General features: G+C 52.1%; 1 protein-coding gene across 9 annotated transcripts in view; it reads right to left on the reverse strand.

Annotated features, from left to right (window-relative positions):
• Positions 1-27882, reverse strand: part of LOC140403951 (carnitine O-palmitoyltransferase 1, liver isoform-like) — a 150873-nt gene that overhangs the window by 15933 nt on the left and 107058 nt on the right. For 8 of the 9 annotated variants that reach the window (XR_011938441.1, XR_011938440.1, XM_072492239.1 and 5 more), the window contains exons 13-16: positions 24692-24808; positions 18689-18853; positions 10669-10803; positions 93-245 (exon numbers count right to left, since the gene is read on the reverse strand). Coding sequence is in view for 7 of the 9 variants with exons in the window: in XM_072492239.1 (XP_072348340.1) it covers positions 93-245; positions 10669-10803; positions 18689-18853; positions 24692-24808 (570 nt within the window). In the remaining 2 variants the exon portion in view is untranslated. The remainder of the gene's footprint in view (positions 1-92; positions 246-10668; positions 10804-18688; positions 18854-24691; positions 24809-27882) is intronic. The other variant, XM_072492240.1, reaches the window with a different exon arrangement.

Below are 27882 nucleotides of genomic sequence, written 5' to 3' on the forward strand. Positions count from 1 at the left end.
AGTGGGATGGCAATCGGTCCTGTCGTGAAATATGGATACACAGCCTCGGTAACCTGCAATGTTTTCCTAAACTGGAGTGAGCAATGCTTTACCTCTTGAAGGAATGGCGAGTTGACTCCCAAGTACTTGGACACCACGTAGAGGCAGAAGAGATGACGATCGACACCACATCCGACCATGGCAAGTCGGCTGATGTGTTGGTGATTTTTGGCAGCAATGCGGAAGAAGTTTAGACATTCGTCAACCTACGAAGAGAACGTTTATTTTTAAATATTGTCATATACATTTTAAAGATATAACAAAGATTGTTACTCAAGAGACAAATAATTTATTTATCAAGTCAATTGCTCAGTACTGTCCCATACATGCTTCTCACACTAGTCGGGCATGGTTGTTGCTGGAATACTATTCCACGGCTATTCAACACTCTCTGCTACCTTGTCCATGTAGCCATCCTTAACAGGTGACCTCAGACGGTGAGTATCTACAGGCTGTTTAGATGTGGGGCACATCAAACAGGCCTGGTCCTATTCACATCTTACGTTCACAAATGCAGTAAGAAATACTGATAATGATCAGGAGCATGGAGGGCTTATTTTTCCTTCCTTATCCAAAGTGGCATGTACAGATCATAACCGCAGCATCAGTTATCAGCTAGTCCTCTCACCTCTAAACCAAAAAGTTGTGAGTTAGAGTCCCACTCCAGCTCACTGTCATATCAATCATGGAGCATTCTCAGAGCAATTGATCAGCAGGAAAGCCCTTGGCAAGCACTGGAAACTTAGTAATTAGTTTCAGAGATCAGTGACATTGGCGATTACAGGATAAAATAGGGGAGTTTTCTCAATACATTTGGTGATTCACATGAATCGCTAGTTTAGGCAGAAAGAGGATTAAACAAAAACAAAATGACTTTGAATACATCTCTGTCAATTTGGAGTTCGGTACTTTATAAAAAGTTGCAAATGTTAATTGTGACAACCGTTGACCCGGAAGCAGTATAGTTAAGCACAATTTGTGATTTCTTTAAAACATCTGTGGTGTGGACTATTGTTTATAAGAATGTTTGAAAGGGAGTTTTAAGAGTTGCCATCAATTGTAAAGGTTTTATTTGTACTTTTCTTGGTTAATAAATACTGGTCCATATGACTTGGCTACCCTTCACCTGGAAGCAGTATCAACAGGAAGGGAGTCAAGACAGAAAAGCCTTGTGGCCAGACACTACAGAAACAAAGGAAACCTACAAGCAGAGGAACTGGAGGATGAAGCAGAGATGCAGACACAAAGTTAGAGCAGACAGAGACCAAAAGAGGAAGACAGAGAATTCTTGTGAGGAGAAGAAACAGATTATTCTCAAAAAAGGTCAATTTTTCTGTTTGGCAGAAAAGAAGACAGGAGCTCCTGAAGGTAATGTGTGAGCCATCTAAAGAGGTCTAAAAGCTGGAAAGCTCACTGAATAGCTGAGAAATGGTAAAGTGTTGGGTGTTTTCCCAAAAATGGTCAAACCATGAAACAGTCTTGCAGATTGGTCAGTTGAAAAGCTACACCATCAGAACTCTCGTAACTCAAGGAAGAGAGGGTTCGTACTGTGACCTGCAGATATTACCAGACCTGCAAAACTCAAAAGATGAAAGCTGTTGCTGGATCAGACTCCTGACCTACGGTGACATAGTGGTTAGCACTGCTGCCTCACAGCTCCAGGGTTCAATTCCGGCCTTGGGTGACTGTGTGGAGTTTGTACTTTCTCGTGTTTGGGTGGGTTTCCTCCGGGTGCTCCGGTTTCCTCGCACAGTCCAAAGATATGCAGGTTAGGTGGATTAGCCATGCTACATTGTCCCTTAGTGTCCAAAAGGTGAGGTGGGGTTACGGGGATAGGGTGGAGGCGTGGGCTTAAGTAGGGTGCTCTTTCCAAGGGCCGGTACAGACTCAATGGGCCAAATGGCCTCCTTCGTCACTGTAAATTCTATGATTCTATAATTAAAGAACAATATATTGTGGAACTGTGCAGCTACATGGTGCGAGTTTTTAATGGTCCTGTAAGATGTATCTTTGTTGTCTCCTTTATTTTAAGTGAAATTTACCTTTTTAAAGAGCATTCACCGGTTAGTTCATGTCTAATATACATTGGTTCTGATTCATGTTAAAGTAAAAGTTACAAAAAAGGGGAACTCTCGTTGGTAATTTCTTTAATCATTCAGTAAATTTAGTTATTTTGGTTTATGGTTACCTCCCTGGGGATTATAACATGGCTTATTCCATATCAGGGGCGTCATTCTCCGACCCCCCAGAGGGTCGGAGAATGGCCGTTGGCCGCCGTGAATCCCGCCCCCGATGGGTTGCCGAAGTCTCCGAAGGGAGAAAAGTCGGCGGGGCGTTAATGGCGCCGCTGCCGTCGGAGAATGGCACGGGTCTGCGCAAGGCAGCCGATTTTCGGCCTGCCGATATTCTCCCTTCCGGATGGGCCGAAGTCCTGTCGACGCGATGACCGTTCACGTCGACGTAAATTAAACCTCCTTTTCATCGGCGTGACCCTGTGCTCCAGGTTCATGCCGACCAGCGTGGAGGTGAGTGACGGCCTGGGGGGTTGGCTCTGGGCAGGCGATGGCGTGGCCGCAGTCTGAATGTGTGAGGAGAGGTGTGTCTCGGGTTGTGTGTGTGTGCGCGCGGCGGGGGGGGGGGGGGGTTAGAGTGGGCTGGGCTCCGGGGGAGTGCCGGGAGGGGGGTCCGTGCCGGGGAGGGGGATGGGGGGTCCGTGCCGGGGAGGAGGTTGGGGGGGCCGTGCCGGGGAGGAGGTTGGGGGGGGTCCGTGCCGGGGAGGGGGATGGGGGGGTCCGTGCCGGGGAGGAGGTTGGGGGGGGGGTCCGTGCCGGGTAGGAGGTTGGGGGGGTCCGTGCCGGGGAGGAGGTTGGGGGGGTCCGTGCCGGGGAGGAGGTTGGGAGGGGGTCCGTGCCGGGGAGGAGGTTGGGAGGGGGTCCGTGCCGGGGAGGGGGATGGGGGGGTCCGTGCCGGGGAGGAGGTTGGGGTCCGTGCCGGGGAGGAGGTTGGGGGGGGGGGGTCCGTGCCGGGGAGGAGGTTGGGGGGGGGGGGTTCGTGCCGGGGAGGAGGTTGGGGTCCGTGCCGGGGAGGAGGTTGGGGTCCGTGCCGGGGAGGAGGTTGGGGTCCGTGCCGGGGAGGAGGTTGGGGGGGTCCGTGCCGGGGAGGAGGTTGGGGTCCGTGCCGGGGAGGAGATTGGGGGGGGTCCGTGCCGGGGAGGAAGTTGGGGGGGGGGGGGGGTCCGTGCCGGGGAGGAGGTTGGGGTCCGTGCCGGGGAGGAGGTTGGGGGGGTCCGTGCCGGGGAGGAGGTTGGGGGGGTCCGTGCCGGGGAGGAGGTTGGGGGGGTCCGTGCCGGGGAGGAGGTTGGGGGGGTCCGTGCCGGGGAGGAGGTTGGGGGGGTCCGTGCCGGGGAGGAGGTTGGGGGGGTCCATGCCGGGGAGGAGGTTGGGGGGGTCCGTGCCGGGGAGGAGGTTGGGGGGGTCCGTGCCGGGGAGGAGGTTGGGGGGGTCCGTGCCGGGGAGGAGGTTGGGGGGGGTCCGTGCCGGGGAGGAGGTTGGGGGGGGGGTCCGTGCCGGGGAGGAGGTTGGGGTCCGTGCCGGGGAGGAGGTTGGGGGGGGGGTCCGTGTCGGGGAGGAGGTTGGGGGGGGGGTCCGTGCCGGGGAGGAGGTTGGGGGGGGTCCGTGCCGGGGAGGAGGTTGGGGGGGGTCCGTGCCGGGGAGGTTGGGGGGGTCCGTGCCGGGGAGGAGGTTGGGGGGGGGGGGTCCGTGCCGGGGAGGAGGTTGGGGGGGTCTGTGCCGGGGAGGAGGTTGGGGGGGGGTCCGTGCCGGGGAGGAGGTTGGGGGGGTCCGTGCCGGGGAGGAGGTTTGGGGGGGGTCCGTGCCGGGGAGGAGGTTGGGGTCCGTGCCGGGGAGTAGATTGGGGGGGGGGGGGGTCCGTGCCGGGGAGGGGGATGGGGGGGTCCGTGCCGGGGAGGAGATTGGGGTGGGTCCATGCCGGGGAGGGGGATCCGTGCCGGGGAGGGGGATGCGAGGGCAAGTGAGTTGGTCCACCTGGCCAGGTGCCAGCCTCCAACAGTTGGACCCATGCGGTCTATGCCACCTGGCTGGGGGGAGGAGGTAATATGGGCAATGACGACATGTCGTCGTTCCCCTCCCCCCCACCAGGCCGTCGTGTTTTCCGATCATCCAGCGATGTTGGCCGCCGTGGCGGCAGCCGCAAATGTCTATGTTGCCCTGGATGAGGAGGAGGAGGAGGAGCGTGCCAGAGAGGCGGCGCAGGCTGCCGCAGAGGGACAGGCCGCAGCCGCCCAGGCTGGAGGGATACCTGACCGACAGGACGAGGAGGGGGAGGAGGACGTCGCGGCCCCACGGCAACAGAGGCACCCGAGGGCGCCCCTTGTGTACCGGCCCCGGCAGTCATACCAGGACCTCACGGACCAGGAATGCAGGAGGAGACTCCGGATGAGGCGGGAAACCGTGGCACACATCTGCCACCTGCTGGCACACCTGTCCCCGCGTGGCACTGGCGGGGGAAACCCTCTCCCTGTGTCCGTCAAGGTTACGGTGGCCCTGAACTTTTATGCAACGGGGTCATTCCAGGCACCGAGTGGGGACCTGTCCGGCATATCGCAGACATCGGTGCATCCGGGCAGTGACAGATGCCCTATATGCCATGGCGCACCGCTACATCCGCTTCCCTGTGGACCGGGCCAGCCAAGATGCCCAGGCCGTGGGCTTCTCTGCCGTGGCCAGGTTCCCCATGGTCCAGGGCGCGTTTGATGGGATGCACGTCGCCGTGCGGCCACCTGCAGATAACAGGGCCGTGTACACCAATAGGAAGGGGACCTATTCGATGATCATACAGGTGGTCTGCGACCACCGCATGATGATCCTGCACGTCTGCGCCCGTTACCCAGGAAGTGTACACGACTCATACGTGTTGTTGCGGTCATCCATCCCCGGCATGTACGAGGGACGCCATCCCCGGCTGAGGGGCTGGTTGCGGGGCGACAGGGGCTACCCATTGCGATCGTGGCTGATGACACCTATACGGAGGCCACGCAATGAGGCGGAGAACCGCTACAATGATGCCCATGTAGCGACAAGGGGAGTGATAGAGAGGTGCTTTGGCGTGCTGAAGATGCGTTTCAGGTGCCTGGACCTCTCTGGGGGCGCCCTCCAGTATCGGTCAGATAGGGTCGGCCGCATCATTGTGGTGTGCTGTATCCTGCACAACATAGCCCAGCAGAGGGGCGATGTGCCGCAGGCAGAGGAGGGCGGAGTGGAGGAGCAGCAGGAAGAGGCGCAGTCCTCCCCAGATGAGGGGGATGGGGGTAATGGTCAGGGCAGACGGGGTAGACACAGGCGGGTGGCTGTCCACCGTTACCGGCTGGCCCAGCGGGCACGGGACAGACTGATAGCCGCCCGCTTCACTGACTAGATGGGCGTGGGAATCGGGTAGTATGGCCACAGACCGCACACCATGACAACAGCCGACAACCCACACCCCCCACCCACCCAGCACCCTCACCCCCCTCCCCAACCCCACCCACCCCACCCGCATGCACACCACCCCCTCCCCATTGCCGATCCACCTGCGGCACAACGGGCCGGGCTCACACAGTTGCGGGTGGACGCGTGTCTATTGCAGGCCATGGAGGACGATGACAACCCGCCCTGCGGTGAGCTCCTGGCTCCACATCGTTGGACTATGTCTGACCCATGGCCACAGTACCACCATCCACCCGGACCATCCCTGCATGCGGCTGTGACACTGCAGCGCACGGTCCCGTCCTCTGCCCGGGGGGATGTTGATGGCGGCCCAGGGGGAACGGGGCAGACTCACCTGGGGCTGAGGTAACACCACCCCTCACACACACACTTGCGCTCAACGTACATGACACCCCCGCACGCTTTGGACAGAGCACAAAGGCAGCTTCTGTAGGTGTAACATTGACTTTAATAACCAAACGAGTTCATGCACGTGCCCTAGCCCCTAAAACTCATCTGTGCCCTGCACCCGTGCCAACTTACTCAGTGTCTAATTGTTTGGCCTTACAGGCCCTTTGACTACGTCTACGTGGTTCCCCAGACGGTACAGCAGAACTGGAGGTGTGCTCCTGTGATTCCTGCCCTCTGACACTGGATCCCTTTGGCGGCCGTTTCCTGGGGCGTCGTGGTCTAGATGGGCCAGGCTGCGGCCCGGGCGACTGGGATGGCGAGCTGCCAGCCTGTCCTGCCCGTTGCCCACCCGATGCACCTGGGACGGAGGGGGGGGGGGGGGGGAGTCTGAGGTGTTGCGGTGTTCCGGGACCTCCCCTACAGGGGGAGCCAGGACGGACCACACCACCTCCTCCTCCCTCGGGGTGCCCGATGGCCCCCAGGCCTCTACATGGGTGGGGGATGCGAACGGACTGGCCATCCGACGCCCCCCCCGACATCTGGCGCTGCCAGTCCTGGAGGCCCGTGCTGGTATCGACAGGGGTCTGCAGGTATGCAGCCATGGAGCCCAGGGGGTTGACAAACCCCGTCTGTGACAGTGCGACGCCGGCTCGCACATGGCCACTGGCGCCGATGCCCTCAGCGATGGCCTGCAGAGACTGGGCCATGGCCTGCTGAGACTGGTGTTGAGCGCCTCTGCCATCTGGCGCTGGCACTGGCTCATGGCCTCCTGTGAGAGGGCAGCCATGTCCTGGGCCACAGATGCCGCATGCACGGAAAGCCCCAGGCCTCGCAAACCGTTCCCCATGTCTGACACCGTCGCACCCATTGCCTCCACCGCGGACGCCACCCGTGCGGTGTCGGCCTGGGTGTCACGCATGACCGGCACCACTCCCAGCTCCTGGACGCGGGTGGACTCCTCCACCTGCGACTGCAGCCGCCCGTCACCCTCTTCGCTCGTCTCCGGGTCGGTGGTTGCATCGGATCTATGTGTGGGTGTGGTAACTCCAGGAACCATCTGGGTGGCAGATGTTCGCTTGGGCTGGGCTGCCCTCCGACCGCCCGGCCCCTCTTCTGCTCCTACCTTCACCTGCTGTACCGGGACGGCTGTGTTGTGCGCACCAGTGAGTGTAGCAGACGCCTCATCACTAAAGTGCCCAACCGAGGTGAGTGTTTCTGCGATGGTGGAGGGTGTTGGTGACAGCAGTGGCGTTGTGTCGTGCTCTTCGTCCCACTCTGAGTCCATGGCACTTTGGGGTGGGGGTTCGTCTCCACCCATCCACTCTGAGTCACTGTCCGGTATTTCGTCTTCCTGGGTAGTGCTGTCCCGGGTAGGGGTGTCCTGGGCAGTGCTGTCCCGGGTAGTGGTGTCCTGGGTAGTGGTGTCCTGGGTAGTGGTGTCCTGGCTCGGATGTGACGGGGGCCTGTGGCTGCCCCCCTCATCGCTGGGTGGTCGCTCCCGCACGTGACGGGGGTGCCGTCTCCTTGTTGCTCCAGGTCTCTCCGTCTCCCGTGGTGTGCGAGGGGCATCCTGCGGGCGTCGCATGCTGGAGGGTCCGGGTCTCTCTGTCTCCCGTGGCCTCCGAGGGGCATCCTGCGGGCGTCGCATGCTGGAGGGTCCGGGTCTCTCTGTCTCCCGTGGCCTCCGAGGGTCATCCTGCGGGCGTCGCATGCTAGAGGGTCCGGGTCTCTCTGTGTCCCGTGGCCTCCGAGGGGCATCCTGCGGGCGTCGCATGCTGGAGGGTCCGGGTCTCTCCGTCTCCCGTGGCCTCCGAGGGGCATGCTGCGGGCGGTCTGCATCTGCGGGGATGGGTGCCTGAACGTTTGGTCCTGCGATACACAATGAAGCATGCATGGTTAGACATCAGGCAGTGATCAGGTGATATGGGGGAAGGGGGATATGGGGACGGGCTGTCAGTGGCTCACTTGCTAGTACGCCCCCGGCCTCTGCATCAGCAACCTCCCGGTCGTCAGGTCCGCCAGCCAGTTCCAGGGCCCTTTCCTCGTGTTCGGTCAGTGGCCTCTCATCAGCGGGGCCTCCTCCAGTCCTCCCATGCTCCCTATTGTTGTGTGCGCGCTTCTCCTGTGGGTGGGGGGGGGGGTGGCAGGGGTAAAAGAATACACTGTTAGGCAGGTATATGAATGCACGCCATCGGTTGCGCGTGCATTGCAGAGGTTAAGGTTAGGACTGGATTCACTTGGGGATATGGGGGTGGGGGAGATATGGGGGAGGGGGGATATGGGGGAGGGGGGATATGGGGAGGGGGGATATGGGGGAGGGGGGATATGGGGAGGGGGGATATGAGGGAGGGGGGATATGGGGGAGGGGGGACATGGGGGAGGGGGGACATGGGGGAGGGGGGATATGGGGGAGGGGGGATATGAGGGAGGGGGGATATGGGGGAGGGGGGATATGGAGGAGGGGGGAGATATGGGGGAGGGGGGATATGGGGGTGGGGGGATATGGGGGAGGGGATATGGGGGAGGGGGGATATGGGGGAGGGGGGATATGGGGAGGCTCACCCTGCCTGCTCTGACGAGGTCGTTCACCTTCTTGTGGCACTGGGTGCCTGTCCGTGGTGTCAGGGCCGCAGCGGTGACGGCCTCTGCCACTTCCCTCCACAGACGCCGGCTGTGGCGAGGGGCAATTCTGCGGCCGTGCCCGGGATACAGGGCGTCCCTCCTCTACTCCACTGCGTCCAGGAGCGCCTCCACATCCCGTGACTCGAACCTCGGGGCTGAGCGGCGGCCAGCCATCCAGTCGGGTGTTCCGGTCGGGTGTTCCGGTCGGGTGGGGGGGAGCAGCACGGCCTTATGAGCCGTCACGCCGTGCGGCGCGTATGACGCTGCTCGGCGTGAACCACGTGCGCAAGCGCGGATCCCGTTACGTCGCTGCTAGCCCATTTCGGGCCGGAGACTTTCGACCCATTTTTCCGACGTGACGCAAGTCGGATTTGCGCCGATCGGCGGACTTTCCGCCGATAACGGAGAATTTCGCCCATGGTTTGTTCTCCAGTTTTTGCCCTCTTGCAGGTTCTTCGCAAAATACCAAGCCCTGGCTGAAGGGCAAGCGATTCAACATATGGTGGCTAAACCTCTGGTTACTATTTGTAGTAAAGTTGTAACTGCATCTCTATTCAACAGAACACACAACATTGATGCATATAAACACAGGGAAATCTTCCCCGATCATTGTTGTTGGAAATTTGAATGTTGCAAACCAGCAATGCAGGTGACAACTCAATCCGGCAACAAATAGACGTAAGCAGAAATTAAAACCTGTGACCCCCCTGGCTGAGAATCCATAGAACTATAGCATAGGAGACCATTTGCCACATTGTGCCTGTGCTCACTATATGTGAGTGCAATTCTAAACTAATAACACTGCTTCAAATATTTATCATATTTGCTTCAATTGAAGCAATGGTCTCTCCTTTAACCACACTCTGTGAAGCATTCCAATCTCCAATAAATCTCTGTACAAAGTAACTCCTGCTAACCTTTCTTTTCAACTTCAGTCAGAATTTGCAACTGATGACCCCCTCGTTACTGTCTCATTGACTGGTGAACATACCATTTCTCTATTCATGGCAATGTCGCTAAAATTACATTTTCAATGACAAGATTAACTATAGTCCCGTTCCAGGGGGGCAGCACAGTGGAGCAGTGGGTTAGCCCTGCTGCTTCACGGCGCCGAGGTCCCAGCTTCGATCCCGGCTCTGGGTCACTGTCCGTGTGGAGTTTGCACATTCTCCCAGTGTTTGCGTGGGTTTCGCCACCATAACCCAAAAATGTGTAAATTAGGTGGATTGACCACATTAAATTGCTCCTTAATTGGAAAAAATTAATTGGGTACTCTACATTTAAAAGAAAAACTACAGTCCCGCTCCTTTCACACTCCCCTGCCACATCCATAAAGTACGAAGTCTTACAACACCAGGTTAAAGTCCAACAGGTTTGTTTCGATGTCACTAGCTTTCGGAGCGCCGCTCCTTCCTCAGGCGAACGAAGAGGTCTGTTCCAGAAACACATATATAGACAAATTCAAAGATGCCAAACAATGCTAGGAATGCGAGCATTAGCAGGTGATTAAATCTTTACAGATCCAGAGATGGGGTAACCCCAGGTTAACGAGGTGTGAATTGTCTCAAGCCAGGACAGTTGGTAGGATTTCGCAGGCCAGATGGTGGGGGATGAATGTAATGTGACATGAATCCCAGGTCCCGGTTGAGGCCGCACTCATGTGTGCGGAACTTGGCTATAAGCTTCTGCTCGGCGATTCTGCGTTGTCGCGGGTCCTGAAGGCCGCCTTGGAGAACGCTTACCCGGAGATCAGAGGCTGAATGCCCTTGACTGCTGAAGTGTTCCCCGACTGGAAGGGAACATTCCTGCCTGGTGATTGTTGCGCGATGTCCGTTCATTCGTTGTCGCAGCGTCTACATGGTCTCGGCAATGTACCACGTTTCGGGACATCCTTTCCTGCAGCGTATGAGGGCATCCATGAAGGGCACAGTCCCCACCTCACCCTCCCTGACCACATCCCTAAAGGGCACAGTGCCCCTCCTCACCCTCCCCGACCACATCCCTAAAGGGCACAGTACCCTCCTCACCCTCCCCGACCACATTCTTAAAGGACACAATCCCCTCCTCACCCTCCTCGGCCACATCCCTAAAGGGCACAGTACCCCCTCCTCACCGAAAACTTCTTATTCTCCATGGATGTCACAAAGTTACACGTCTCAACCGTGCACGAGCGCACAGTCTCCGTCCTCCCCTCACGGAACAGCCGGGTCATTGAGGATTCATAGGTAAGGCAGAATGAACCTTTATCCTGCAGCCAAGGAAGCAAAGAAAATATGTAAAAAGAAAGGTGCGCATTTATATGGTGCTTCCAACAACCATCGGGCATCTCAAAGCCTTTCACAGCCAATGAAGTACTTTTTTGAAGCGAGGTGACTGTTGTAATTTAGGAAGCTATGCAGCCACTTTACATTCAAGAGACTCTTACAAACAGCAATGTGATAATGACCAGACAATATGTTTTTTGAGATACTGATTGAGGGATAAACATTGCTCAGGAGACCAGGGGTAACTCCCCAACTCTTCTTCGAAATAGTGCCATGGGATCTTTTACACCCACTGCAGCAGACAGATGGGGCCTCGGTTTAATGTCTTATCGGTAAGATTGTTACTCTGGCAGTGCTGTTCCCCTAAGAAATGGGGAGATGGTGACGCAGTCGTGAGACTAGTAATCCAAACGCTAGGACTGCCCGTGGTTCAAATCCATCCATGTCATTAAATTTAATTTTTTTTAAATCTGAAATTAGTAACGGAGACCATGAAAGTATCAGCAAGTGTTTTAAAATCCATCTGGTTCACTACTGTCCTTTAGGGAAGGAAATCTGCCGTCCTTACCAGGTCTGGCCTACGTGCGACTCCAGACCCACAGCAACGTGGTTGACTCTTAACTGCCCTCTGAAATGGCCTAGCAAACCGCTCAAGGGCAAATAAGAATGAGCAACAAATGCCAGTGAAGCTTACATCCCTTGAAAGAATCAAAAATAAAACACTGTACTGGACGATCAGTCTTGTTTTTTGTGCTCAAGCCCTGAAGTGGGACTTGATGATAGAACTTTGTGATTCAGAGGCTCTACCAAATGAACCACAGACCCAAGGTGTAGTAAATATAGTGCTCCCTCTATTACATAAAGAAATTCTTGAAGGCGTATATATACAGACGAATTGTACTTGCCAGCAGGGGAAGCACAATGGAGTACCCAAATAATTGATGAAAATGCTGTTTTCTGTTTCAATTGTGAATGAAGGAAGAGAGAAAGGCAGACAGTTGAAGAATTGATACCTACAATAGAGACTGGAACCCAACTGAAGAGCGAAGAGGAGTGCAGAATAATGATAATAATTATACAGTGAATGGTAGAACCCTCAAGAGTATTGAAAGTCAAAAAGATCTAGGAGTACAGGTCCACAGGTCATTGAAAGGGGCAACACAGGTGGAGAAGGTAGTCAAGAAGGCATACGGCATGCTTGCCTTCATTGGCCGGGGCATTGAGTATAAGAATTGGCAAGTCATGTTGCAGCTGTATAGAACCTTAGTTAGGCCACACTTGGAGTATAGTGTTCAATTCTGGTCGCCACACTACCAGAAGGATGTGGAGGCTTTAGAGAGGGTGCAGAAGAGATTTACCAGAATGTTGCCTGGTATGGAGGGCATAAGCTATGAGGAGCGATTGAATAAACTCGGTTTGTTCTCACTGGAACGAAGGAGGTTGAGGGGAGACCTGATAGAGGTATACAAAATTATGAGGGGCATAGACAGAGTGGATAGTCAGAGGCTTTTCCCCAGGGTAGAGGGGTCAATTACTAGGGGACATAGGTTTAAGGTGAGAGGAGCAAGGTTTAGAGTAGATGTATGAGGCAAGGTTTAGAGTAGATGTACGAGGCAAGTTTTTTACGCAGAGGGTAGTGGGTGCCTGGAACTCGCTACCGGAGGAGGTGGTGGAAGCAGGGACAATAGTGACATTTAAGGGGCATCTTGACAAATACATGAATAGGATGGGAATAGAGGGATACGGACCCAGGAAGTGTAGAAGATTGTAGTTTAGTCGGGCAGCATGGTCGGCACGGGCTTGGAGGGCCGAAGGGCCTGTTCCTGTGCTGTACATTTCTTTGTTCTAGAATGCAGTAAAGATGCTTGGATGGGAGACTCACTGAAATCGGATGGAAGACACACTGAAATTTAGTTTAAGTGTTCGGGTAGTCTACATCAGTAGTTAAATTGTCACAGTTGCTCAAGTTCCAGCTCTTAAACCCAAGTATCTGTCACTCAGCTTGCATCTGGATTCATATATGGGAAGTTATGCAGGCTCCAGGTGCAGAGACATCTTGCTGTAAAGTCTGCAATTCTTATGTAGCTGCTTCAGGTGTGGAACAACCTATTGCAGGCCTGGGAAAGATAATCAAAAGTGGCATAGCGATATAGTCAATCGCAGCGCAGCTCGCAGGATAAGGCGTGGGGTTTGGGTGGAATGCACGGTGCAGAGTGTCAACTGTTAAGCATCAGATTGTTCCATATCGGTGTAATGTTTCTACGATATTTGGTCATTTAAAAAAGAATGGGGTGGTAACTGTGAGACATTGAAGGAAAGAGGTGTAGATTGAAAGGAAGAGAGACAGAGGTACAGCAAGAGATAGAAAAGAAAAGACTGAGGGGGATTTATTGCGAATGGGATAAGGAATGAAAAGGAGAAGAAAGGCAAATAAGTGTAGTGAGAATAAAAGAGCTGGCACAGGTGGGGAAGGCAGAAGATGGAAGATGATGAGGAAGAGGCAAAAACAAGGAAAAATAAATGGGGTAAGATAAAGCTGTGTGATGGCAATTGCAAAGCTTTGTGTACAGAGATATGAGTTGGTCAGGTAGAAAGATTTGGAGGTAGCATGGCAAAATGGGGCAGAAACCAGGTCGATAAGAAAGAAATTGTGAGCTGTACGTATGAAAAGAAGATTATATTAAGAGGACACAATCAAAATTAGAGTAAATGTGGGAGTTCTTAACAAATCGTTCTTTACGAATAGTAGATACCCAAGAGGAAGTTACAGGCTGCAAACTAATTGTGAGGTTCTAATCGTGGGATGCATGGGAGCAGTGTTGTTTCACAGCGCCAGGGACCCGGGTTCGATTCCCGGTTTGGGTCAGTGTTTGTGCGGAGTCTGCACGTTCTCCCCGTGTCTCCGCGGGTTTCCTCCGGGTGCTCCGGTTTCCTCCCACAAGTCCCGAAAGACGAGCTGTTAGGTGAATTGGACATTCTGAATTCTCCCTCAGTGTACCTGAACAGGCACCGGAATGTGGCGACTAGGGGATTTTCACAGTAACTTCATTGCAGTGTTAATGTAAGCCTACTTCTGACACTATTAAAGATTATTATGATTATTATTAATGGCTTCTCTGTAGAATAATAGAGCTACTGATGGGAAAGCAGTGCTAGAATTGCTGGAAACATTATTAGTATACAGCAGCAGAATTAAACAAAAATCAGACGAAACAGACATATGATGACGTTGAACACTCTTGGGGTCTGGGCCTCCAGTTTAAAAACCTAGGGTGGGATTTTCCGTTGCCCTATACAGATATCGTAATCAGCGATCAGGCGGAGAATCAACTCCGACGTCGAAATCGGGGCCGGCGGCGCTCCGCCCCCCTTTCCGAAATGGGGTCATCGCGTTGCGCACCGTTGCAACGGCGTTGGCAGGTCATCGGTCGGCCATCTCCCAATGCTCCGCCTTCGATGGACCGAGTTCCCGATGGCGCGCGACACGTGTGGTCTCAGCCGTGTGGGAACCCGGAATGGCGGCTGCGGACTGTGTCCAGCGCAGCCACACTCGTCCGGGATCCATGCCGCTGGTTGGGGGCTGGCCAGTGGGGCCGCGGATGGCAGGTTGGGTCCGCGCACGGCCGGCGCCATGTTCTACGCGCGACCGTTGCAGATCGTCAGCCGTGCACAAGCGTGGCTAGGGACCCGGCCATTCTCCTGCTGTTTTTGGCGCGGGAGGCTCACCCGGCGCCGCTGGTAACTCTTGGTTGTAAAAGACCACGCACATCTGTCAGCGTCAGTACTTTGCTGCTGAAACGGAGAATCCAGCCCCTATGGTTTACCTATGAATAATGGACATCTGACAGTAACTTACAGGTCAGGATCCTACGGAGTGGGTGCAGATGGCTCCTGCAATACGAGAGCCCTGCAGTGAACAACAGGGCAAAATTCTCCCCCAACGGCGCGATGTCCGCCGACTGGCGCCCAAAACGGCGCCAATCAGACGGGCATTGCGCCGCCCCAAAGGTGCGGAATGCTCCGCATCTTTGGGGGCCAAGCCCCAACATTGAGGGGCTAGGCCAGCGCCGGAGGGATTTCTGCCCCGCCAGCTGGCGGAAACGGCCTTTGTTGCCCCGCCAGCTGGCGCGGAAATGACATCCCAGGGCGGCGCATGCGCGGGAGTGTCAGCGGCCGCTGACAGTTTCCCGCGCATGCGCAGTGGGGAGAGTCTCTTCCGCCTCCGCCATGGTGGAGGCCGTTGCGGAGGCGGAAGGGAAAGAGTGGCCCCACGGCACAGGCCCGCCCGTGGATCGGTGGGCCCCGATTGCGGGCCAGGCCACCGTGGGGGCGCCCCCCAGGGCCAGATCGCCCCGCGCCCCCCCCAGGGCCCCGGAGCCCGCCCACGCCACCTGGTCCCGCCGTAAATACCTACTTTAATTTACGCCGGCGGGACAGGCAATTTCCCGGCGGGACTTCGGGCCATCCGGGCCGGAGAATTGAGCGGGGGGGGGCCCGCCAACCGGCGTGGCCCGATTCCCGCCCCCGCCCAATCTCCGGTACCGGAGACTTCGGCAACCGGCGGGGCGGGATTCACGGCGGCCAACGGCCATTCTCCGACCCGCTGGGGGGTCGGAGAATGACGCCCCAGACTACAATCTAATCATGGAGTTCAAATGAGTAATACCACCTTGAAAATACACATGTACCTTTGCATAGAACAACAGCTACCAGGGAGTGAGTTGCAAGCTGAATCAAGCAGATGGAAAATTATTTCATTGTATGTCTGGAACAGGCAATTTGGCAGTCTAGACAGCTGCTCATTCTTACATTGCAAGAGCCCTGATCCAAAACAACCTGTAAACTAAACAGCGGTTAGACAAATAGATGGTTGAGTGCATCCCACATTGTTACAGACTTGCAAGCAAGATGCTCAGAAGTCATGTTATGAGTGTTTCAAAATGATCCAGAGTTGTTTGCATGGTTTCTCAATCAGGTTTTAATTGATTACGCAGCAGTATTACACACAGTGGCATCTATTTATTGAACATCACTATCTCAATGTAACTGATATTTCTGGTAGATTTGATATATAGATTTTGTTGCCAAGTTCCTCCCCTTAGTTTGATATGTTGGTATGAGGATGATTGAATAGAATACCTACAGTGCAGAAGGAGGCCATTCGGCCCATCGCGTCTGCACCGACCCTCTGAAAGAGCCTTACCCTATTCCCAAAACCGAGTAACCCCATGTAACCCCTTTTGGATACTAAGGGGCAATTTATCATGGCCAATCCACCTAACCTGCACATCTTTGGACTGTGGGAGGAAACCGGAGGAAACCCACACAGACACGGGGAGAAAGTTCAAACTCCACACAGACAGTCACCCGAGGCCAGAATTGAAACCAAGTCCTTGGAGCTATGAGGCAGCAGTGCTAACCTCTGTGTTACTGCGATGTAGAGCAAAAAAAAAACAAAATTGGGTCTTCTTCGTCCTGTGAATCCTCCATGCGGCAATGTGGCACAGTGGTTAGCACTGTTGCCTCACAGCTCCAGAGACCCGGGTTCGATTCTGGCCTTGGGTGACGGTCTGTGTGGAGTTTGCAATTTCTCCCCGTGTCTGCGTGGGTTTCCTCCGGGATCTCCGGTTTCCTCCCACAGTTCAAAGATGTGCAGGTCAGGCGGATTGGCCGTGATAAAATTGCCCCTTACTGTCCAGGGATGTGCAGGCTAGGTGGGGTTACAGAGATGGGGTGGGGGATAGGGTGCTCTTTCAGAGTGTCAGAGCGCACTTGATGGGCTGAATGGCATCCTTCTGTACTGTAGAGATTCTCTGCATCATTGACCCACCCATCTGTTCCGAGTAAGGTGCTTAGTTAGGGTTTTAAACAATTTTTTATTCACTCATGAAATGTGAGCATTGTTGGCGAGGCAAACGTTTATTGCCCATCAAGGCTGTGGCGAGTCACCTTCTTGATTGTATCTGAGCGACTTGCTTGTCCATTTCAAAGGACAGCTAAGTAGCAACCACACTGCTGGAATGTAGAGTCACATAAAGGCCAGACTAGGAAAGAATGCAAATTTCCTTCTTTACAGGATGGGTTTTTAATGACAATCTGGTAGTTTCATGGTCACCTTTACTGATAATAACATATTCCAGTTTTAATTAATTGAATTTAAATTCTCCAGCTGGGATTTCAACTCCTAAATTTGGATAATTAGTCCAGGTCTCTGGATTACCAGTCCAGTAACATAACCACAATATTATTGTACTTTTTCTAGGATAAACCAAAATACACTTTAACAAATGAGTCACACTCGGCCATTATTTTATGCGTTGGGTTGGCTTCTGGCACAGGCGATGGATCAATATTAATGGCCATACAGCCCACCTGAGACACATCTTGTGTTGAGGGTAAGATTTTTATTTGTATTTAGCTCCGCGACTACAAATAAGTTTGGGCGGCATGGCGGCGCAGTGGTTAGCACTTCTGCCTCACAGCACCGAGAACCCTAGTTCGATCCCGGCCCGAGTCACTGTTCGTGTGGAGTTTGCACGTTCTACCAGTGTCTACGTGGGTCTCACCCCCCACAACCCAAAGATATGCAGGGTAGGTGGATTGGTCACACTAAAATGCCCCTTAATTGGAAAAAACAATTGGGTGTGATAGAAATTGACTAATAAACATGATCAAGCAAGGCAAATATACCCATCTTTTTTTATTCTTTCACAGGATGTGTCACTTGGCAAGGACAGTATTTATTGCCCATCCCTAATTACCCTTGAACTGAGTGGCTCGCTGGACCATTTCAAAGGGGCAGTTAAGAGTCAACCACATTGCTGTGGGTCTGGAGTCACATGTAGGCCACACTGGGTAATGATGGCAGATTTCCTTCATTGAAGGACATTGGTGAAACAGATGGGTTTGCTTTACCACCGCTATGTGACAGCTTAGTCAGGCATAATATTCCGCATTTTAATAGTCAAATTTAAATTCCACCAGCTTCCAGATTAGGATCCTAACCCATGTCCCCAGAGTCTGTGCCTGAGCCTTTGTAATACTACCAGCTTACCTGAGCTGGAGTGAAGGGCCTGTTTCTGTGCTGTAAACATTTATGACTCTATGACTAATGAGGGGCATAGATAAGGTAGATATTCAACATCTTTTCCCAAGGATAAGGGAGTCTAAAACTAGATTTAAGGTGAGAAGGGAGAGCTACAAAAGGGTCCAGAAGGGCAATTTTTTCACACAGAGGGCGGTGAGTGTCTGGAGGTGGAGGTGTTAGTAGAGGTGGATACAATTTTGGCTTTTAATGCGGGCAATTGGGGCTAGATTAGTGGTAAAAACTGGGCGACATGGGCAAGTTGGGCTGAAGGGCTGTTTCCGTGCTGTAAATCTCTATGATTCTACTAGTTCAGAGACATTACTATTGTGCCACAATCTCCCCCAGAAGTCGCACATTCCCACAATGATTTCCTCTGGAGCAGCAATGGAGTTATGCCTGGAGGAGAAAGCCTCATATGCTGGTACCACCACTTTATTTCATTTTCTTGCTGCTCTTTGTTGAGGCGAGCCATCTGACTGGCCAAGCTCTAATTCAAGAGAAGTGGTTCTGAGCAACGACAAATTCCTTTGTTCTACAGAAAAAGATGTTAATTCCCCCCCCCCCCCTTCATATTTTACTAAGTTAGAGAACGGCAGTCATTCTGTTGCTGTGAAACACAAGAACTTGGGTTTCCTCTCGAAACTGGGCCAGCAACTAGATCGCCCAGCTTGAGCCCCAGAGTTCGTTTTTTCTTATTTCCTGTCTTCACTCCATCGCAAAACCCAACTGCGAACAAATTTCTTATCTGGCCAGACGTTCTTTTTTTTTTTTTTGGTCCTTACCCTGAAGTTGGCGAGCTGCAGTGCGATCTGGATGAAGGCGTCAGGGCTGGTCCGGCACTTTTTAATCATACCTTTGCCAAATGTAGTGAACGGGAATGCATAGAAATCGACATCATCAGCCAGTTTCTGTGCTACTTTCAGCGAATGCATGATCACATCTTGGCACTGGGGGAGAGAGGAGGGCCGGAAGAAATCAGTTTTAGAGCCAGCAGCAAATCTGTTATTGGGCTTAAACAATTCACTCATATCAAAGAGAGTCATTGAGTTTTTACAGCATGGAAAGGAGGCCCTTCGGCCCATTGTGTCTGCCCCTGCCATCAAACACCTATTTACTCTAATCCCACTTTCCAGCACTTGGTCCGTAGCTTTGTATACTGTGGTATTTCAAGAGCTCATCTAAATACTTCTTAAATATCATGAGGGCTCCTACCTTTACCACCCTTTCAGGCAGTGAGTTCCAGATCTCCACCACCCTCTGGGCGAATAAGATTTTTCCACACATCTCTGATAAACCTCCTGCCCATTACCTTAAATCTATGCCTCTGGTCATTGACCATTCTGCCAAGGAGAAATGTTCCTTCTTATCCATCTCATCAATGCCCTCAGAATTTTATATCAGGTCCCCCCTCAGCCTGCCCTGCTCCCAGGAAAACAACCCCAGCCAATCCTGTCTTCCTTAATAGCTGAAACGCTCCAGCCCAGGCAACATCCCGTGTCCTCCTCTGCGTCCTCTCTACTACAAACACATCCTCCCTATAGTGTGACGAGCAGAACTGCACACAGCACTCCGTTTTATACAGCTCCATCCTAACATCCCTGCTCTTATATTCTATACCTTAGTTAATAAAGGCAAGTATTCCATATGCCTTCTTAACCACCTTATACTGGGAGCGCGCGAGATTCCCACCGGGCCGCTCCGACACCGGGCTGTCGATTCTCCGGCGACCGGAGAATCGGTGCCAATCGGCCCGCCGGTTGGGGGCTGCTGAAATAGGTCCCCATGACAATTCTCTGTGGGTGACGGGCCGAACTCCCGCCGGCGTGGTTCAAACCTGGTACCACCCGGCGGGAGTGGTGGGGGGGGGGGGGGGGGTGGGAGCTCCACGGGGTCCAGGCTCACGATTGGGGGCTTCCGATCGGTGTGCGGCCTCAATCTGGAGGGGGCCTACCTCGTTCCGTGCGGGATAGCTGTTCGGTCCCCGACATGTTGCTCCACACCAGCGCGGAGACAGCAACCACGTGCATGTGCCGGCGCGGTGATGGCCGTTGCACGCATGCATGAACCCCGTGTCAGCTGTGGCGCGCATGCGTCGACCTACGCCGGCCGTGGTGAGCCGCCTTTCGGCGCCGGAGCAGGTCGCAGCACTCCGGCGCCATGCTAGCCCCCTAAAAAGCAGAGAATTGCTGGGCCAAGAGGATGGTTGACGCCGGCATACACCACTCTGATGTTTACGCCAGCGTCAACACTTGGCCGGGATTTCAGAGAATCCCGGCCATGATCTCCCTTTGACAAAGCCATGATGACTATGTTTGATTAATCCTTGCCTCCCCAAGTGGAGATTAATTCTGTCCCTCAGAGTTTTTTCCAATAATTTCCCTACCACTGAAGTTAGACTCACTGGCCTGTAAATTTCCAAGTTTTCCCTCTGATGAAGCTTTGGAGGAATATCGGGAAAGTAGGACAAATCTCAAACGTGCAACAAAGAGGTCTAACAGGGGTCATGAAATACCTTTGGCTGACAGGGTTAAGGAAAATCCCAAAGCCTTTTATTTGTATATAAGGAGCAAGAGGGTAACTAGAGAAAGGATTGGCCCACTCAAAGGCAAAAGAGGGAATTTATGCATGGAGTCAGAGGAAATGGGTGAGATTCTTAATGAGTACTTTGCATCGGTATTCACCAAGGAGAGGGACATGACGGATGTTGAGGCTAGGGATGGATGTTTAAATACTCTAGGTCAAGTCGGCATAAGGAAGGGGGAGGTTTTGGGTATTCTAAAAGGCATTAAGGTGGACAAGTCCCCAGGTCCGGATGGGATCTATCCCAGGTTACTGAGGGAAGTGAGGGACGAAATAGCTGGGGCCTTAACAGATATCTTTGCAGCATCCTTGAGCATGGGTGAGGTCCTGGAGGACTGGAGAATTGCTAATGTTGTCCCTTTGTTTAAGAAGGGTAGCAGGGATAATGCAGGGAATTATAGACCTGTGAGCTTGGCGTCAGTGGTAGGCAAACTGTTGGAGAAGATACTGAGGGATACGATCTATTCACATTTGGAAGAAAATAGCTTATCAGTGATAGGCAGCATGGTTTTGTGCAGGGAAGGTCATGTCTTACAAACCTAATAGAATTCTTTGAGGAAGTGACAAAGTTAATTGAGGGAAAGGCTGTAGATGTCATATACATGAACTTCAGTAAGGCGTTTGATAAAGTTTCCCATGGCAGGTTGATGCAAAAAGTGAAGTCGTATGGGGTTCAGGGTATACTAGCTAGATGGATGAAGAACTGGCTGGGCAACAGGAGACAGAGAGTAGTGGTGGAAGGGAGTGTCTCAAAATGGAGAAAGGTGACTAGTGGTGTTCCACAGGGATCCGTGCTCGGACCACTGTTGTTTGTGATATACATAAATGATCTGGACGACGGTATAGGTGGTCTGATTAGCACGTTTGCAGGTGATACCAAGATTGGTGGAGTTGCAGATAGCGAGGAGGACTGTCAGAGAATACAGCAAAATATAGATAGGAGAGTTGGGCAGAGAAATGGCAGATGGAGTTCAATCCAGGCAAATGCGAGGTGAGGCATTTTGGAAGGGCTAATTCAAGAGCGGACTATACGGTCAATGGAAGAGTCCTGGGGAAAATTGATGGACAGAGAGATCTGGGAGTTCAGGTCCATTGTACCCTGAAGGTGGCAACGCAGGTTGATAGAGTGGTCAAGAAGGCATACAGCATGCTTGCCTTCATCGGACGGGGTATTGAGTACAAGAGTCGGCATGTCATGTTACAGTTGTATAGGACTTTGGTTAGGCCACATTTGGAATACTGCATGCAGTTCTGGTCGCCACATTACCAGAAGGATGTGGATGCTTTAGAGAGGGTGCAGAGGAGGTTCACCAGGATGTTGCCTGGTATGGAGGGTGCGAGCTATGAAGAAAGGTTGAGTAGATTAGGATTGTTTTCGTTGGAAAGAAGGAGGTTGAGGGGGGACCTGATTGAGGTCTACAAAATTATGAGAGGTATGGACAGGGTGGATAGCAACAAGCTTTTTCCAAGAGTGGGGGTGTCAATTACAAGGGGTCACGATTTCAAGGTGAAGGGGGGAAAGTTTAAGGGAGATGTGCGTGGAAAGTTTTTTATGCAGAGGGTGGTGGATGCCTGGAACGCTTTGCCAGCGGAGGTGGTAGAGGCGGGCACGATAGCATCATTTAAGATGCATCTAGACAGATATATGAACGGGCGGGGAACAGAGGGCAGTAGATCCTTGGAAAATAGAAGTCAAGTTTAGATAAAGGATCTGGATCGGCACAGGCTGGGAGGGCCGAAGGGCCTGTTCCTATGCTGTAATGTTCTTTGTTCTTTCCCTTCTTGAATAATGGTATTACATTAGCTGCCCTCCAGTCCTCTGGCACCTCTGCTGTGGTCAGAGAGGATCTGAATATTATTGTCACAGCCTCTGCAATCTCCTCCCTTTGCTCCCACAGCAGCCTGGGATACATCTCATCCAGGCCAGGGGATCCACGTTTGAGCCCGCCAAAACCGGTAACACCTCCTCCCTCTCAATGTTAATTTGTTTAAGTACATCACAGACCCCCTCTCCCTGATTTCTATACCTACCTCGGAAGTACTACATCCAGTTCTGGGCACCACACTAGAGAAAGGATATGATGGCATTATAGAGAGTGCAGAGAAGATTCATGAGAACGGTTGCAGGGACGAAGAACCTCAGTTATGAAGATAGATTGGGGAAGTTAGGACTGTTTTCCTTAGTGGAAAGAAGTCAGAGGAGATTTGAATAAAGGTGTTCAAAATCATGAGGGGCCTAGACAGAGTGGACAGGGAAAAACTGTTCCCACTCATGGAAGGATCGAGAATGAGTTGGCACAGATTTAAAGTAATTAGTGAACGAAGCACTAGGGATTTGAAGAAAAGCCGTTAGTAGTTAGGGTCTGGAATACACTGTCTGAGAGTGTGGTGAAGGTAGGTTCAATTGAGCATTCAACAGGGAATCAGACAGCTTTTCAAAAAGGAAGAATGGGCAGCGCGACAGAGAGAATAATAATTCAGTGTTGCGATTATTATTATTAAATAGACAATTTCTTCCAAGCACACTGAATCGCTTTGAGGGTAAACACACCACAAGTTGCACCATTGAGTCATAAACAGTTCACAATGTTCCAGGTTGGATTTTCAAGTCTTGCCTAAGTTAAATGATCTCATTTCTGGGGTGCCATTTTTGGTTTCAACACCCTGAGGGAAAGAAATCTGTTTGTGTTCCCAATCCTGGGATGGGATTCTCCGACCCCCGAATCGCCGGGGGGGGGGGGGGGGGGGGGGGGGGGGGGGCGCGGCGTGAATCCCGCCGCCGGCTGCCAAATTCTCTGGCACCGGAGATTTGGCGGGGGCGAGAACCGCGCCGCACCAGTCGCCGGGCCACCCCCCGGGAATTCTTCGGCCCGTGATGGGCCGAAGTCCCGCCCTTTCTATGCAGGTCCCGCCGGCGTAAATTGGAGTTGGTCCCTTCTTACCGGGACCTGGCGGCACGGGTGGGCTCCGGGGTCCTGGGGGGCGGGGTGGGGTGGGGGTGCGGCGCGGGGCGACCTGGCCCCGGGGGGTGCCCCCATGGTGGCCTGGCCCGCGATCTGGGACCACCGATCCGCGGGCGGGCCTGTGCCGTGGGGCACTCCATTCCTCCGCGCCGGCCGTGTAAGCCTCCTCGATGGGCGGCGCAAAGGTGAACCCCCCGACCCCTCCGCGCATGCACGGGGATGATGTCAGCAGCCGCTCCCGCGCATGCACGGACCCACGCCGGCCGGCAGTGTCCCTTCGGCCCCGGCTGGCGCGGCGCCAAAGGCCATCCACGCCGGCCGGTGGGGTGCAAACCCCTCCGGCGCCGGCCCGCCGCACCTTTGAGGTGGCCCGACACCGGAGTGGTTCCCACCACTCCACTGCGCCGTTTCTGCCCGCCCCGCCAATTCCCGGAGAATCCCGCCTCTGATCTTTACTAGTGATCCTCTGCTGAAAGTTGTGCATTGGATGTCAGGTGAAATCATGAACATGTGTATGCTCACACGTGGGGAACCCAGGTAAGGCCTATCAGTAGGATCTTATTTGATTGCTTAACCAGTGTCTTTCACTTTAGCACAAGTGGAACTAAACAGAGTAAGAAGTCAAATCTTGAAGGAAAGAGGAGGGAAAAACATTTACGTAGAAAGTATAAAGAGAAATAAAAGCATTTTCTGTTATGTGGGTGCCACTGAGAAGGTTGACCTTTATCAGCCTTTCCTGCGTTGTGCTCAAGAACCCATAGTAATAGGGGCTGGTTTAGCTCAAGTGGGCTAGACAGCTGGTTTGTGATGAAGAACAAGGTCAGCAGCGCAGGTTCAATTCCCTCAGTGTACCCGAACAGGCACCGGAATGTGGCGACTAGGGGCTTTTCACAGTAACTTCATTGCAGTGTTAATGTAAGCCTACTTGTGACAATAAAGATTATTTATTGAGAAGGTGGTGGTGTGTTTCACTTGGACCTCAGCAGCCCGTATGGTAAATGTGCTCCCACAATATTGTCAGGTAGGAAATCTCCTGATTTTTAACCCAGTAATGATGAAGGAGTGGCAGGCTATACATATAACCAAATCAGGATTGAATCCAACTTGGGAAAGGAAGTTGGAGGTAGTTGTGTCCTCACGTTTGCTTGTCCATTTCTTAGTGGTGAAGATTTGGGCGGCTCTGCTTAAGAAACCCTGGTGAGTTTTAATTGTCAATAATGTGGCAGAAGAAGCACATCTCACCTCCTTTGGGATGTCCCATTGTAGTCTCTGTGGTAGTAGCAGAGTGGTATCTTCTTCGCCTTTACAGTTACCCTCATCGTCATATCCTAGTTGAAAGCAGTCTGTGGCCAATGCATACTGCAGAACAACAAAGATGGAGAATAGGGAGAAGTTACAGAAGGGAATAAAATAACTAGAAATCAGAGAAAAATAAGGAGACAAATGCACTATTTAGAAAAGCAAGAACTAATCTTTGAACATGTATAAGAAAACTAACACCTTTAGTGTCCAGTTCATAAAAAATATATACTTCCTTAACTCACCCCTCCCAAATTCACCTGAGGAAGGAGCAGCGCTCCGAAAGCTAGTGACATCGAAACAAACCTGTTGGACTTTAACCTGGTGTTGTAAAACATCTTACCAAGCTCCCAAATTGAGACACACATTTTCTCAACACTACAGTATTACTGGAGGAATTACCCAAGCATTAGTAAATTTTCTGGGAAATCAAAATTTGTACTCTTGGCAGAACCAGCCAGTTTGAATTAGTCACACTATTTATTTGGCAAATGTTCAAGATCCTGATGGTTTACTGGGTCACAACAGAACTGAGATACACAGATCAGAAGGTGCCAGGTTCTGCCCCTGGTAAGGTTAGCTGATCACGTCACAAATGACCTGTACGCACGAGTGCCCTGGAGGGAAACGGAAGAAAAATCAGTCAGGATTCCAGTCCCGAACACTATCCAGAGGTTTCTTCTCAAAAATGCTGGCCACTTATTCACAGTGACGAGCGGCAGCAAAAGCCACCGGGAATGCTGCCTTTTGTGCCCATCCCATGTTCAAGGCAGATGTCCTTCTTACTCGTATAATCAACTCAAACTTCACCCTCCCAAAAATCTCTCATGTGCCCACAAATGGAACTTGCGGCCACACAATGAACAGAAGGTTGACAGCATCCCATCTGCCTTCTGAACAGCCACTGGGACCACTTACCGCCTAATCTCCTTGACCAATAATCTTCCCGTCCTAATCCCACCCTCCACTCTTAACAGAAGCAATCTGAACCTTGTGGGAAGTATAACAAGTCATTACTGAATCGTATCTAGATGCTTAATGCATGTTTCTGTCTGCAATGTACCATATGTCGAAAGAAAGATGGGAAACTTAATTAGAAAAGCTCTCGCATCAAGTTCTTTCTTGCTTTGTATCATTGGGGCATTTACTACATCATAGGATCATAGAATTTACAGTGCAGAAGAAGGCCATTCGGCCCATCGAGTCTGCACCTTGGAAAGAGCACCCTACTTAAGCCCACACCGCCACCCTGTCCCCATAATCCAGAAACCCCACCTAACGTTTATGGACACTAAGGGCAATTTAGCATGGCCAATCCACGTAACCTGCACATCTTTGGACTGTGGGAGGAAACCCACGCAGACACGGGGAGGATGTGCAGACTCCGCACAGACAGTGACCCAAGCTGACAATCAAACCTGAGACCCTGGAGCTGTGAAGCAACAGTGCTAACCACTGTGCTACCCAAAAACAAATATAAATGCAAGGTGGTGTTGTTTGTTCTTTTTCTGACACGAATATTCTCAAGAAAAATTCTCTTGTAGGACTGTAGAACTTCAGTGAAGCCCTAAATTAAATAGAAACCCAACTGAACACCAGCGTTACTGAATTTCTGGTCTACTAAATGATCCTGGCCAAGTATACTTAGGTTCATCGTTGCAAAATGTAGTTCTGGTTCTCTTAATTTCTGACATGGTACAAAGCAGAACAAATGACAGGGAACACACAATGGAAGACGGGCATGTGGCACAGATCATTCCAAATATAAAATCAATTGCCAAAGCGTAATGCTGTACCACCAGCTGGAGCTCCTTTTAACGCAGTGATGCAAATGAAATGAGAACACAGTGAATGAAAGACGACACAGGAAAAAGTGATCAATACAAAGCTTTATTCAATAATTTAAAAAAACGCATCGACAGCTAACTTATAAAGAAATAATGATTTTACACTGCAAAGACTCTGTTGCACATCCACACCGAGTTCTTTATATGGAAACGGCAATATTTTACAGCTGTTCAAACACTGACGTGTGGAAGAACCATCTGTGGAGATAAAGAGGGAGTTGGTTACTTCAATAAAAGAGTCAAATTTGGCCGAAATATTGAAAATGACTAAGTTGAACTTATGAAGAGCAAACTGAATTATAGACTGAGAACATTTGCATGTGCTTTAGCCTGTATATCAATGATATCTGCAAGTGACTGAGTTTCTTGGTTCAGACAATTTGAAGCAAACCTTTTGTATGGCACAGAACCAAATCTGATATTAAGGCAATGAAGTTACTCGAATGACAGAGAAGCTTTAATATTGCAATTGTTAACCACATCTAACTGAGACAAATTCTTTGAATGAAATTTTAAGTTAATGACTCTAATCTAACGGTTTTAATCTTTATTAGTGTCACAAGTAGGCTTACATTAACACTGCCAGGTTACTGTGAAAATCCACTAGTCGCCATATTCCGGCGCCTGTTCGGATGCTAGAGGGAGAATTCACAATGTCCAATTCACCTTAACTTTCGGGACTTGTGGGAGGAAACCGGAGCGCCCGGAGGAAATCCACGCAGACACAGGGAGAACGTGCAGACTCCGCACAGACAGTGACCCAAGCCAGGAATCGAACCCGGGTTCCTGGCTCTGTGAAGCAGCAGTGCTAACGACTGTGCTACTGTGCCACCCACAAACCTTTATTGATCGCTGGGGAGGATTTCCTCCATGCACAAGGTGCAGTAAAATCAGAAAATTATGCTACAGATAACATCCAAAAGAGATTCTCCCCCTTCTTTCTATTTTGTCCCCATCTCTTCTCTTTTAACTGAATGAGCCTCATTCTGTTTGTTTACCGAATGTGCCTCGTTCTGTTTCATTATCTTCTTTTTCCATTCCAAACTTCTCACTTTCATGTGTTCCTCTGCTGTCCCATCACATTATCTATTCCGCCTACAGAACAAGAACCAACGGGTGGGATTTTCCAGCCCTTCCCGCAGGCGTGACCTTCCAGTTCCGCCAAAGCTGGCCGACCCTCCCCGCCGCGCGCAACAGGTTCCCCACCAGCAGTGCAGGCGAGCCATGTCAAAGCTCACAGACTGTAGCGGGGCCTGATGATCCTGCCGACGGCCAGTGGCTCACTGC

This window comes from Scyliorhinus torazame, chromosome 29 (genome assembly GCF_047496885.1).
Source record: "Scyliorhinus torazame isolate Kashiwa2021f chromosome 29, sScyTor2.1, whole genome shotgun sequence".
Taxonomy (NCBI): Eukaryota; Metazoa; Chordata; class Chondrichthyes; order Carcharhiniformes; family Scyliorhinidae; genus Scyliorhinus; species Scyliorhinus torazame.